We start from the raw sequence: 14,164 nt of genomic DNA on the forward strand, positions 1-14,164 counted from the left end.
TTTTATTCAAATATAAGAAACAAGTTTGGTTAAGACTGAGCTGAAAAAGCAGGGGGTGAAAAATTATTGTAGCAGCTGTCTTGTCTAGTTTCAACCCAAGGCTCTTTGAAATTACAGAATTCTAAATCCTCATTTACCAACTAAATATGCGCAGTACAAATGTTTATATTTATAGTGCAAGTCCCTGTAAAGAAACAGATTTTTTTTCATTGTACAAAGAAGGTGGATTTTTTCTGAGAAAGATGAAGAACTGTGATCCCACCATTTTCTCACTGATTCCCCCACTGGTAGTTTTAATGTAGCTAAATATTCTTTTGTGCTAGCTTTCATAACTTTTTTCAGTTCACAGGTGTGTAGAGATCTGCACCTTTCAGCAGGTTCCTAAAGAACTATTTGAAAGGTGTGTCTCTGTGTATGTGAGCTCCTCCCAGGCAGTGTTGGCAGCATTGCCAGAGCAGACCTCTGTCAGGCTCCTCAGCCCTGCAGTTACCCAGCATGTGTTCCTGGCTCAGCTTCTTACCTGGCCTCTTGAGAGACTCTGTCACAGTTGTTGGTTTGTGGTATTTTTGTTTGTGTGGTTTTTGAAAGTCTCTCAAAACTGCCAGCTGGTTTTCTTTCCTCTATTTTCATGTTATATTTGAAGAACCAAGGTAGGTAGGAAGGCAAGGAATTTCCTTCTCTTCTTTTGTCCATCTCCTGTTACATTAATTATGTTTTAGTTTTCTGTTGGCTTACTTGCTGTCTGAACTTGGCAGGGTCTGGTGTATTATATCTGGAGTGGTTCCTGTGCAAAGAGCTGGCTGGAGTCTTCCAAAGCACATTTGCATCTTGCTTCCATCTTGCAGTCAGCAAGGGATGGTGTTAATCGGTAACAGAGAGAGGAAATTGTATCCCTCTCTATTTTTTTGGCTTAATCTGGGAAAATTGTTGTTTCAAATGCTGTTTTTTCAAATGCTGCTAAGTTTTGACAAGCTTTATTTCCTGCTTGCTCTAGGAGAAACCAAAAAATGGCTTTTGTTTCCTAACTGTGGAAGGCATGTCATTAGACCTTTTGTGTCTGGAGACAGAAAAGGTTAATTTACAAGTTCAAGGAGCAAGAGACCTTTCCAGCTGCTCAAACAATTAAAATTCTGCCTTTGTGAGTATTCAGCAAAAAAATAGCTGCTTCTTGTTTTTTTAATCAACATCTTTCTCTTTTTCCTGGGCATCTGTGGCCAAAAGGACAACCATATGCATGAGACTCTACAGTGCATCACTGTGTGTTTGGTTTGACAGCTAAGTCAAACCTTACTTCCTACAGACCCTCAGAAATATCTGCGTGAAAATTAAAAACAATCTCTCATCTGTTTTGTCAGATTGCCCAGCATTTTCTTTAAACTGGAATACCTGAAAACAGAGGCCATGGTAACTAGCTTGAATACTGAGTTTTTTCTTTTTGGTTATGAAATGAGAATATCATGTAGGTTTGCTTCCATGTTGGTTTCTTATAAAAGATTTTCAGTGGCTTTTCTAAAGCATTATTTTCAGGGCTTATGAATGCCATCTACAAAATCTCGTTCTAGTTTTATACTTTGTTCTTGGTACTGAGCTAGAGACAAAGCATCAAGTTTTGATCTCTTCATCACAGCTTTTCTTCATTCCAAAAGTTGAATGTTTGCAGTTATCCCTTATTTTAGAAATCGATTCCAAGAAAAGGGAAGTTGTGGTGATAATTTTATTTCTCCTGGTAGATAAGGTCTGATTAGGAGACTAAAGCCAGCTCTAAAGTGGAAATCCTCACATTGCCATCCTGGTTACAGATAGTTTGCTTCATTAGTATCCTGCCTGATGTCCTAGGATAAATGGAGTCATTTGCATGGAAGTGCTATCGCCAGGACAGCATCTCCATCTTGAGGGAACCAGTATAGAGTATACTGGGCAAAATGTTTGTATTCCTTATGAAATACTGTCCCAGTAGAGCTTTGTCTGGTGTGTATAGTAGACTTACACATGGAATTTTACACATGGATTTCTCCCACCTGTCAGTCGAGTCTTTTTGCATCCCTGACAAGTGAGCTACTGAGGCCACAGTAATTTATCCACAGTGACCCTAATGTTCCTGCACAGGTTCCTGCTGTGTGAGCAGTGATGCCATATTGAGGTGTGCCTGTCACAGGTGATTGTGTTCCAGTCACTGGACAGAGACCCCTGTCTAGGTTGGTGCTGATGGTCTGGGCTGTGAAATTCAGTAGCTGAGATCCAATCACCTGTAGAGCTGGGCTTGTCCTCCACCCTCCCCGAGGTGCAAGGGATGGGGATGGAGGGTCAGGGTGGGGACAGTTAAAGAGTTACGGCTGGGCCCACTGGTGCTTGCTTGTCAAGCATTTTCAGCACATCCAGGTCGTTCAGTCATTTACTAGACACACTGATGGCCTTGCAGAAGAGTGAAATAATCAAGGCTTGGTTTTCAGTGTAAGAAATCTTGGTTTGGTTTTGTCCAGTGTGTACATAGCAATGCTTAAGGCATGTGGTTTGGAGCCAGCCGTGCCTACCCGAAATGGGAAACTGCATATCTCTTGGCAACCTGTGGGCTTCTGAACCCAAAATAAGGCTAAAAAGTAAAAGATCCAGTGTGTTAGGATGTTAACAGCTCCCTGCTTAATTCACACCCATTCCTCACATAGCTGCTCTTAGTATGTGGAATAGTGGTGTAAAAGCAACCAAAAAGCTCCAGATAGGGTAATTTGCACAGAAAATGATGTTGACTGCACTGAATATTAACATAAGATATTATTGTAAAGCAGCTCTGAAAATTACATTCAACTAATCCACTCAATCAACTAATACACTTATTTACAGAGATAAGCTATTGTAAAAGAGTACAGTTCTCAGCCAGCTAAGAACATCTTTTCTCTCATGTTTATCTTGATTGTATCCCCAAAGGATATTTCTTCCTCTCTTTTATGAAGGATTATTTCCATATTTAATTTATATGTACATTTTTTGCTTTTCCTGGAGGACCGAAAATATTTTCTGACTTTTGCAGTCAGTTGAGAAACTTTGTACTAAAACCTTCCTGTCATATTTTTAGTCCCCTTAGTTGAAAATCCATTTTCTGTGCTTTCAATACTGCTGTGTCCTTCTGGATTGCAGTTTTCCTCCCTTTGTGAACTTGCCTCAGGAAGAGTCCCCGTTCAGATACCTGAAGGGTCACTTGATTCAAATGTCATTTTCGTAAACTCCTGAACACCTCTTCTCAAGTCAAGAGCTATTTTCAATAACCGAAAATAATTATTATGCACAGTTTTCCTGAACTACTCCAACGCCTCTTGTTTAACTTGGTGGTTTTTGGTTAGAGGAGTGCCAGTCCTGTTAGTGCTGGATGGAGCTGGAGCCGGCTGTGGTTCATAGGGTCCACTGCAGAGCTGATGAGCTCTGCAGGGGCTGCTGCAGGCTCTGAAGTTTGGCAGCTCCCTGTAGAGCTCAGAAGTTCTTAGGGCCTGAACCAAGCACAGTTGCAAAGTTGGGGCATTCACTGTAAAGGACCTCACCAAATAATTAGCTGTGCCAATTAAGCAGCTGCTCTTGCCACTGAAAAACATTCAGGAAGGTGAATGTTTGCACATCAGAAAGTTGCAAAGCTGATGGATGCTGGCAATAAACTTCTCTCCTTCTCTGCATACTGTTGGAAATCACTGCTAAATTATAGCATGTAATCTTGGCATTTGTAGTCTGTGAGCTTTTTTTCTCTGGATGTGGGATATTCTGCCATCAGAGTGCCTAGACTTTATGGGCTTTTTGGAAAAGCAGCTCTGTTACTTACTATATTTGTTCATCGTGCAGAATGAACTGTGACGTGCTGTTTCATCCTTTTTGTTTGGTTGGGTTTTTGTTTTGCTATGGCAAAACCTTCTATTTGACACAAATCAAAACTGTGAAGTTACAATATACAGTGCGTAGTGATTTTGGAGGCTTTTTAAGGGGAAGTTTTATTGCCTGTATTCACCTTATGCACTAGGATGCAAAAACCAAAAAATGCTAGATTTAAAGAGGTATAGAAAAGGATCTGTAGGAAAAAACTATCAAAACTCTTTCTCTATTTGTTCATAGTTTTTAATGATAGTGATGCCTTTTCCTGGTCTTAAAATCAAGAGTCAAGCACGGTTAGAAGGGGAAAAGGGATTTTACCTTGGTATTTATTTTAAGGATCCTTAGGTGCACACGTCCAGGTCAAATGCACCAAAATGCACACTGCAATGCCCCCCCAAAAGATCTGGTACAACATTATAGGTCTTACTAATTAGCATATCTATCAAAGATTCCCCAATGAGAGGCTCAAATGAGCCCCCCTCCCCAAGGAGCCCTCCCCTGGATGGTTCTATCTTAGTTTACAGAATGTGTTCTGGAGAGGACCTTGGGCTCTGTGGCACGCTAACCCCTACCTACAAAGCTTCTAAAATGTTTTGTCTCCTAGCTGAACAAACAAGTCCAAGAATGTGGGCAAAAAGCACTAAGAATACAGAAGTTGTAAAAAGGTATAACAGGGGTGTAAAAGAAAAGGGAAAAAGTCATCATGGCATCAATGGGATAACCTTTAAGATAAATCAACATTCTGGGCCACAGCCAAACAAAACACCAACTAATTTTTTTATTTAAGTCTAAGAACCTTAGTCTCTTCTATAAGTATGTCAAATACTTGATGTTCCTTAATGCTTTGGAGGGAGGCATGACTCTAATATTAAGAATTACAAGCACAGATAAAAAGAAATACACTTTGTTGTTGTTTTGGTTTTTCTTTTAAATTTTTATAACAGCTCACAACCATTTCCAGAGTCTGCTGGTAAAATTAAAATCTAGATTCTTGGATTTTAATTGTATAGCAAGGTGTAACTAGATGATTCAGCATAAGACAGTATTTTTCTCTTAATATTTTGGTCTATCCCATGGGCTTTGGTGGTGGCTTTTTTCAATTGAAGTAACTACATGTGTTTGAAGAGGATGGGGAAGAGGGAGAATGGCCCTTACCTTGTCTGTGTGGCTGTCAACAGCTGGAGCATGGCTGATTCCAAAGATGTTTCATGAAGACATTAATATTCACAGGCTTTCAAGCAAGGTGGAGGGAAACAAACATGTGATAGTGAAAAAACCCCAAACTCTTGAAGAAAGTGCACAGAGGTCACTGGAGCTGATTGGAAGTATTACTGAATCTTAAAGCCAGTTCTCTGTGTCTGCGTGTTCTTCTGACAAATTAAATAGGGCTGGTTTTGTGAAGTCCGGGAAGCCTTTTCTTTCTTACCAAACTACCCTTACCTGGTTTTGCTTGAGTAATTGCAGCATGCATGAGAGGTGAGAGTGAGACAGAAAAGAATATGAGGCTGTACAGCAGTTAATGAGCTGTTTCAGTCAAAAAAAATCAGTCCGGCAGGCTGGTCAGAGCCTTGGAACCTATTAACCTTGATTTGGAAGTCTAAGACTTGACAGCTGGGGCAAAGAAGGGCTGTCTTAAAGAAGTTAAAAGTAAATCTCTCTTTTTCTCTCTTCTTTCTCACATGCTCACAGGTGAAATGCTGCCTGACTTTTTTTAACATTTCTTTTTTCAAGTGTGCTTTCTTACTGCATAGCTTGGCCAGGTGCCTTGCTACTGTGCTACCTATCTGGAAATTATTTGGGGTTTATCCTTCTTCCTGATGAAAAACCATTTTATAGGAGGCACTTGTTTATGCATGGAGAAGTCTCATATGTTCTCTTCAGATATTTTTGTTCTCTGTGTTAAGATAAACATGTTGGTCTGTGAAGAATGACTCACTTGGGATCAAATAGGACAATATTTGTGTTAATCAGCTACATTTCTGTCCACAGATATTGCTGCACATTAAAACAAACATGCTGTAGACATGAATTAAGGGGGAAGATATTACTTGGAATTTCCTGACTCTTTAAAATAATAATAACAATAATAATAGTAATAATAAAAAAGAATAAATCTTTGCCAAGAATAACTTCATCTGCAAGTGTTTCTTAAATGTGTTGCACATTTGTTTTCCTTTAGAGGATGGGTGGTTAGGCCTCCTCACATGTGGGCACCATATACTGACCTGTTGTGGTTGTGCAATGATCTGAGTTAAAGGCTTCAGGTCTTTCCTAATCGGAATTGTTTTGACTGAGCCAGGCTGAGGAGCACGGATACAAGCAGGTAATGCTGGCAGATGTCACAAGGTTATGAGAAGCAATTTAGGACAGTAGTCTGTTCCAGCTGCAACAACAAAACAGAGCAAGCACCGTGAACACACTTTGGCTGATCTGTTTATATTCTGTGTTACTTCAGTTTAGTTATGCCTTCTGTCAACAACCCACAAAAGTAAATCCACTTTCCACCGCCTGCAGAAAAAGGACAAATATTCTCACCCCCTGCTAGTCTCCAGCCAAAATAAAGTGGTTTCCCTTGCTTTGCCTCCGTCTTAAATGCAACTGAGTAGCTTCCCTCTCCCCACTATTTGGTAATTATTGTTTAAAAATTGGTGTATGATACATGTTTTAAAACTTGCTTGTCCAGTCTTAAAAGATTTTACAGAGTGTTTTTCTCAGTTACTGGATGCAAGCTGTGCTTCTAAACGTGTTGACATAGCTGCTTGTCTCAGAATTTCTCTGGAAATAAATGGACATGGATTGGTCTTCCATCAAATCCACTCCACAGCATCATACGGAGCTGTGTCTGCTAGAAGTCTGCACACCTTCCTCCGTTCCCCTCCTGAATTCTGATGCATATTAAAGAAGCTGTTGTACTTTTATGAGAATTTGTAATATCTTTGCTGTTGAATGTTGAATTTTGAGATGGTTGTTGAGATCTGTTGGATATCTCCAACACTCTCACTTGACCCAAGGAAAGAAAGAAATGTATGGAAGTATAACCTGACATAGTACTGTGGGTTTATTTTAAGTTGTTTTTCTTCAGCTTTTTGTGAAGTAGCTTTGTTTTATTTCACAGGGTATGTGCCTCTTACCCAGCAGAGCAGAGCTCCACAGACATTGTCTCTGCTGAACAGAGGGTGCCTTTGTCTTTACTGCAAGTTGTAGTCAGTGTTCCAGTTGTAGATTTATACATGACTGCTTTCTTTTTTTGTCTTTTCTCTTTTCAAATAATTGTAGGTTCATGTACTGGACAGACTGGGGAGAAGTGCCAAAGATAGAACGAGCTGGGATGGATGGTTCAAGCCGCTCCATTATTGTCAACACGGACATATATTGGCCAAATGGACTGACGTTGGATTATGAGGAACAGAAACTCTACTGGGCAGATGCTAAACTGAACTTCATCCACAAATCAAATCTGGATGGAAGTCACAGGTAAGAAGTTTTTGGTTTTATGTGTGTAATGTGGGGATTTTCTTAGAAGATGCTGCTCAAGCAATATTGTAATCTTGTGTTGCAGCGAATTGTCACGAGCACTCAAAGAATTTTAAACAAACCAGTGCTGTCAGAAACCTTTATCCTTCGCCATCCTCACCTTTCCAGCACTGTGAAGTGGAATGTGTGCTTCTCTTCAGGCTACCCTGTAACTCTCCCAAAGACTTTTCTCAACCAGTTCCATAAAAAAATCCTCACTTTCTATTCTTAATTGTGTAAGACTATATAGCAAAATTGTCTCTTTTCAGTAGGTCTTCTGGGTAGCGTTGCTGTGGTATTCAGAAATGCAGAAGATAATAGGAGAAAATGGATCATCACATATTAGTATTTCGGTTTCATTAATCCTGGGGGCTGGGAAATTAGTGGAAAACAGTCCTTACAGGAGAGCTATGTTAAAATGACTGTTTTCCTTGAACAGTTTTATAGCAGTTGTGATTCTTTTTGATCCAGTCATGGCTACTTCTTAATTAAGGGTATAAACGGTACTTTGTATATATGCATTTATCCCTAATTTAAATTATGACCCTCTTCATTAGATGACCTTTGACAAGTACTCTTTGCACACACAAATAAATCACAGCTTGTGCCCAAGGTGTCATACGGAGAGATGATTTTTTGTGGGGTTGTTCTTTGCAAATTTTTGTGATGTTTCAGCTAGTTTAGCTGGGTATGAAATATCCTTTCTTATGCTCTTTGTTCTGGCCTCTTAGGGACTGTCCCACCTTTTAGCACAAATGTTAATGTGACATAAAGAAATGAATTCTATTGATAAGTATTGTTGTTGTTCTATTGATAAGTATCTATTGTTGTTTTGTGTGGACTGGTGAGTAGGAATACAGGCAGCATACATGAAACATGTCCACTGTCTTCCTGTGGTATTTATTTTGAACTCCACAATTTCTTTGTAATGCTGGTTTGAAAGGTTACATCAGTTCCTCCTAAATTCTCCCTGTCACAAGTCCGTGCAGTATGTTTGTAATGGTGTTTGTTCATGGAAAGTGCCAGGAGTTGGATGCAGTTTTAAATTTGTGTCTTTGGATATAAGTATTATGACTAGGTTGTTTAATTCAAAACGTGGACTGTGGATATCTATTTTGAAGTAGTCCTTCATTTGCTTCACAAGAAAGAAAACTTAGTACCAAAAAGAGAGAATATTTCATAGTGATACTTTCTTTCAGAAAGGAAGACTGTCACATAAGTTTTCAAGTAATGGGGAGAAAAGGATAAAAATTGTCATATACAGTAGCAACTTGAGTATTTTTTCTTTTATCTGGTGTCTCCAGCCTTTCTGGTTCCAGAGCTACTTCAGTGTTTCCTGCTGGCACTTTAGCTTTTTCAATCTTGTTTTGCTACTGACTTCTTTGTGTTTTATCTCTTGCTGGTGAGCTGTTGCAGTGGTGTAAATATACTTGGGTTTGGTATTCTGTTCTTATTTTCAAGGTGTTTATTCCCTGGTCTGCCGTTGGTTAACCTGGGAGATGAGACTGTGGAGGTGCTGATCTTTCTTGATGCAAGGGGCTGATCAGCCTTGTCTGTGACAGTTGTGTCCAACAGCTGCCTCATGGCACAAAAGTGAAGTCACCTGAGTCCCAGTAGTTACCTCATTCCACAGTAAATTCTCTGGAATTAATTAAGCCTGTAATAAAGACCTGTACAGACAAGTAATTTAGATTTTTAGATCTACTAATTCTTTCTTACACAACTATAAAAACCAAAGCAGTCTGATGCTTTAGGTTGGGTTTATTTTTCAAATGGATGCATTTCAGTATCAGGAATATGTCGTGACAGTGTGCTAATATATTACTATTTGAGGGGCAGAAAGGGAAGTCATCCCTAGAAAGAAAAGTATATATGACTTCCCTTAAGCACTCAGAGGCACAAACCAATTCTAACAGCACCTGTTTTTCCCTAGGCATGTGAGAAAGTTCTGAAGATTCAAAAAATAGTCAACATCTGTATCCCGGCATTTTTGTTTCGTTTTTCATTCTTTCCAATTACATCATTAGGAGGAGAAAAAAAGAACTGTAGAACTTAGTCTGTTCTACAATGGGGTTTTATGGGGTGTTTTTTTTTCTGCTGTGACCTCTTAGCCTCTGCCTCTATTAAGAAAGGTGATCTTCTGGGGCTATCCAAAGTGATTTTTTTTGTGTGTGTGTGTTACTGTCTTTCAGTTATCCAACAAATTCAGCTTTCTCAATGTGATCTTTTACAGCTGTAATGCAGTGTTTTGTCTTTAGTTATTTTGTTCATCTTTTTCAGTAACTGATTCACTAATACTAAAAAAGAAACTACAGTTTCTAATTCTGCAGCCAAAGCAAAAACTTTTTAGATTTTCCTTTTCGGTGGAAAAAATCACCCCACCAAACCGCCCAAAACCCACAAAGCCTTTAGCCTAGCCATCTCCAACCCTTTCAAAAAAAAAAAAAAGCAACCAACAAAAACCCACACCTACAGTTTTCCACCACCACCTCTTAAGAGGACTATCTGTTAGTTTTTTCCTTTAGAGTTAAGTGTGGGGGAGAGAAGATCATTATCAAGTGTATAATCTAACTTAAACCATACTCTCTGGTTTATTTAGAAACTGCCAGTTCTGGTGATTTTTTATTTCTTGATCTTTAGACCATTCTTCTAAATTGCTGCTTTATATTTATACTTAGTTGTTTTGAGGGTTTTTGTTGCTAAATTTCTAAATTTCTCTTGATTAGAACAGTTTCTTTTATTTTATCCTTGTGAAGTGTTACTAGTTTTTCTGATGCTTTGTCTGGGAAAATATATGTCTGGGAAAATATATGCTTCTGCAAGTTGGAGCTATTGAAATGAAAAAGGCAAATGAGTTACTGAAAGATATGTGCCTTCATAAAAATTAGATCTTCTAGATCTGGGTAGATCTAACTTAGAAAAGGAAGCAGATGAGTAAAGATTTGATCTGTCAAGTTTTTTAGCACTGCATGACAGGAGGTGGGAAAGAGTCTGCAGCAGGTAAGCAATTGTAAAAGCTTCATGTAAACTAGGATGGCGTAAGTTTTAATTGCTTTGGGAGAAGTATTTGGTAGGAACTAACATCTTTATATCAAAACAAAATTTTAAACAGTTCAGAGAAAACTGATTTTGTGGTTTGGAAGGTGAAAAAATACAGTGTAAATAGGAAAAGATTTTAATTGATGTCACTGATAGTATTGAACTACTGAAGTTCAGACCTCAGAGATCTAAAATTTGGAAGGCGTTCTCTCTAGAAATTTGCAATGCATTTCTAAATCTGTAAGAAATCTGAAACTTTTTTTGTTCTTTTATTCCTACAGTCTGAATATTATCTCTCTACAGCTGACACTACACAAGAATTAAAACTTTTAAGATTTATGTCTCAGAGAAGGACTTTGATCTGAATCATAGAATATGCTGAGTTGGACAGACCCACAAGGATCATTGAGTCCAACCCCCAGCCCTGCACAGACACCCCAACAATCCCACCCTGTGCATCCCTGAGGGCGTTATCCAAACACCCCTGGAGCTCTGGCAGCCTTGGAGCCGTGCCCATTCCCTGGGGAGCCTGTTCAGTGCCCCAGCACCCTCTGGGGGAAGAACCTTTCCCTGATACCCAGCCTCACCCTCCCTGACACAGCTCCAGCCGTTCCCTGGGTCCTGTCCCTGGTCCCAGAGAGCAGAGCTCAGTGCCTGCCCCTCCTCTTCCCCTCACGAGAAGCTGGAACTGCGCTGTCTCCCCTCAGTCTCCTCCAGCTGAACAGAGCAAGAGTCCTCAGCTGCTCCTCACACGCTTCCCCTCAAGGCCCTTCACCATCCTGGTGCCCTCCTTTGGACACTGGCTAATGGCTTTATGTCTTTCTTCCATTGTGGCACCCAAAACTTCACACAGTATTCGAGGTGAGGCTGTCCCAGTGCAGAGCAGAGCAGGACATTCCCTCCCTGGCCTGGCCAGCCATGCTGGGCCTGGTGCCCCCAGGACAGGGATGTCCCTCCTGGCTCCAGGGCACTGCTGCCTCATGTCCAACTGGCCATCGACTGGGACCCCCAGGTCCCTTTCCCTGGCACTGCTTTCCAGCCTCTCATTCCCAGTCTGTCTGTACATCCAGGGGTGCCCCATCCCAGGTGCATGATGGACATGAATCCTTTACTTGTTGCTTGCAGGGGTCTGGAAACTGAGAGAGTACATTATGCAGGTGGGAGGAATATGCAGAGAGAGAAACAAAGTATAAGCCTCGATTACTGGGGTTTGATGGAGATTTTGTCACCTCTTCCAATGGGACTGGAGTCACAGCCATTAAAAGCAGCATGCAGCATGACAGCTCTGGCAGCAGCACTCAGTAAATATGTGGTAGAGTCATAAATTCGTGAGAAAACCTCTCTAGCAAATTTTACAGGGATGATTATGGTTCATTACCTGCTAGCCCTGGGATTTACTAGCCCTAGCTGCTCCACTGTTGGGCTCATTACAATAAAGACGAAGAGCACAGAAATTGATGATTAATGCCCTTGATTTGCCAGTGAGAGAAAGGAATGAACAGTTTTTCATGTCAGAATGCAATAATTAAAGAACTAAATTGATGCATAGAAGAGATGGTTTTGTTTTTTTGCAGCTCTCGCCCTGCTCTTATCAGAGGGAACAGTTGCTTTTTGTGGGACTAATTAAACAAAACTGAATTGCAGACAGCTCTCCTGTGAGTAGAGTCCCTGAGATAGGTTGGCCTGCTAAGGCAGTTCTTGAATTAATTTCCTCTTCCTTTACCCTGCAGCAGCAGTTCTAATTAATAAGTTAACACATTACTGGCTGAAGGGAAATGCACTTACAAGGTCCCCCAGGAAGTGTTAGTGCTAATGAGATGGTTTTTGAGGCCACTGTAAGAAAACATACTTTCAGCAACTGTCAGAAAGCTGGGAAGCTCTTGCAAGAGGTGAATGTTTGAGTTGAGTTTGCACAATTGGAGCATTGATTTTTCTTGTTTCTCTTTTCAAGCATCAGCTCATGTCTGTCTGCCAGATGATTAGTTGCAGATTTGTTGAAACACTAAAAATACTGTATCCCTGCATTTAGAAGAGGGTTTTTTTCCTTATTGGCCTATAATGTGTACAGTACATGACATTATGTACAAGGTATAAAATTTCATGTTCTGTTGATATCTTTCTGTATATTTCTGTGAGATAAAATTGCTTAACAACTTCAAGCAATGAAGAGGAACCAGTCAGTGATGAGAAGCCTGTTTCAATACCTCACCAACACAGGCCAGTGCAGAAGCCAAATAATGCCCTAATTAAAACTGCTAGAGAATCCTGCATAAAGAATTAATTAGATGATTTGGACACAGAGCTAGGGTGAATTTCTTGGTTCTTCCCCAAGGTGCTTCTGAAAAAAAATCCTGGAAAAGTGGAGCTTCAGAACATCTGTTTTCCTGAAAAATGACCTACAGAATGACTTCCTTTCTCAACCATGATTTGATTTCTGATTGACTTTTTCAGAATTTCATTGCAGGTGGGATTTGAAATGTCATGGCTAGACCTGTTTGTTATATATTCTTTCTGGAAACAAATGGCAATTGTGGCTTAAAGAAGTGGCAAAAGACAAAATCACTTTGGTCTGAAAAGAGAGCATTATATCCCACAGGTCATGTTTCCTGCCTACTTTCTCAGGTAATTAAAAGCAGGCTTGTCTTCTGATAAGAATATTTGGACAAGCATTCATGGTAAAAATCTAGGTTAGTTTTCTGAGTTTGCTTTGCAAATGTTTTTGTTAGGTTGGCAGGAGAGGAAATCCTGCGAGCTGAGGGAACCAGAGGTCCCTGCCTTCCTTGTGGCATCCTTTGTGTGGTATTTTATGGGTATATCTTAGTCTTTGATCATACTTCATCTGATTCATGCTCTGAGTGCTTTGGCTACTTGGTAACATAACATTTCCAGTTGTCACAAGTCAAAGATGTGTTAATTCCTGCAATTTTGTAAATACTCAAGGCACTAAGCACTCTGTGATGGCAAAAAAGGTTTTGCTTAAAATATTTTAATTTGCTTCGTGCAAACCTCTTATATGCTTTTTTTAATATGATGAGCACTAAAAGCAGACTTTTTTCGCCCCTTTCTGACAGCCTGGGAGATGGTGTGGGATCCCCCATAGGGACACTGGAGAAATGGAGTGAAACATAAACGTCAAAAATGCTTGCACTCTGCTCTGGAGACTGAACACAGGCAGCCTCAGGGGTCACCTGAAAGGAGTTTTGCGACTGTGAAGCTGGAATGTTAATGGTTTAGAGACATACAGGCCAGAACATCTGAAGTACCCCAGGTTTTCTGCAGGTGTTCTGATCAGTTCTTGAGACTAGAAAACTGTAATGCAGCAAGAATAAAAGGCATTTGGTTAATGGAAAGTGTTTACTTGTTTATTTTTATGGAGAACTGCTGTTATGCTTGGATATAAAACATCTGTTAAAATTCTAGGAGGGAAAATAGTAGTTCTTAAGATATTTTAAATTTAAATTATCTTGATTATTGGTGGCTTTCTTTTGGTGATCTGAATTATTAAATTTCATAGCTGTAACATAGCTTTGAGTGCTAGTATTAGTTGGAAAATAAATAAAGGTTGTAATAAAGGATATGAATTTAGTGGGGTTTTTGGTCATTTTGCTGTTAATTTTTATTTCAAGTGAGTTTAGTCTTTGTCTGAAATACATATTATACTGAAGCAAGAGCTTTTTTGTCATTGTTAATATAAAACTGGATAGACTGTCTATGAAGTTTCATGTATGTATTCTATTCCAGAGTTCAGTAGTCCCTTTTGTAA

General features: G+C 39.7%; 1 protein-coding gene across 2 annotated transcripts in view; it reads left to right on the forward strand.

Annotated features, from left to right (window-relative positions):
* LRP6 (LDL receptor related protein 6) overlaps positions 1–14,164 on the forward strand; it is a 117,810-nt gene that overhangs the window by 43,887 nt on the left and 59,759 nt on the right. For both annotated transcript variants that reach the window (XM_069003430.1, XM_069003431.1), the window contains exon 3: positions 7,126–7,323. In XM_069003430.1, coding sequence (XP_068859531.1) covers positions 7,126–7,323 — 198 coding nt within the window. The remainder of the gene's footprint in view (positions 1–7,125; positions 7,324–14,164) is intronic.

The sequence above is a fragment of the Aphelocoma coerulescens genome, chromosome 1A, assembly GCF_041296385.1.
Source record: "Aphelocoma coerulescens isolate FSJ_1873_10779 chromosome 1A, UR_Acoe_1.0, whole genome shotgun sequence".
Lineage (NCBI taxonomy): Eukaryota > Metazoa > Chordata > Aves > Passeriformes > Corvidae > Aphelocoma > Aphelocoma coerulescens.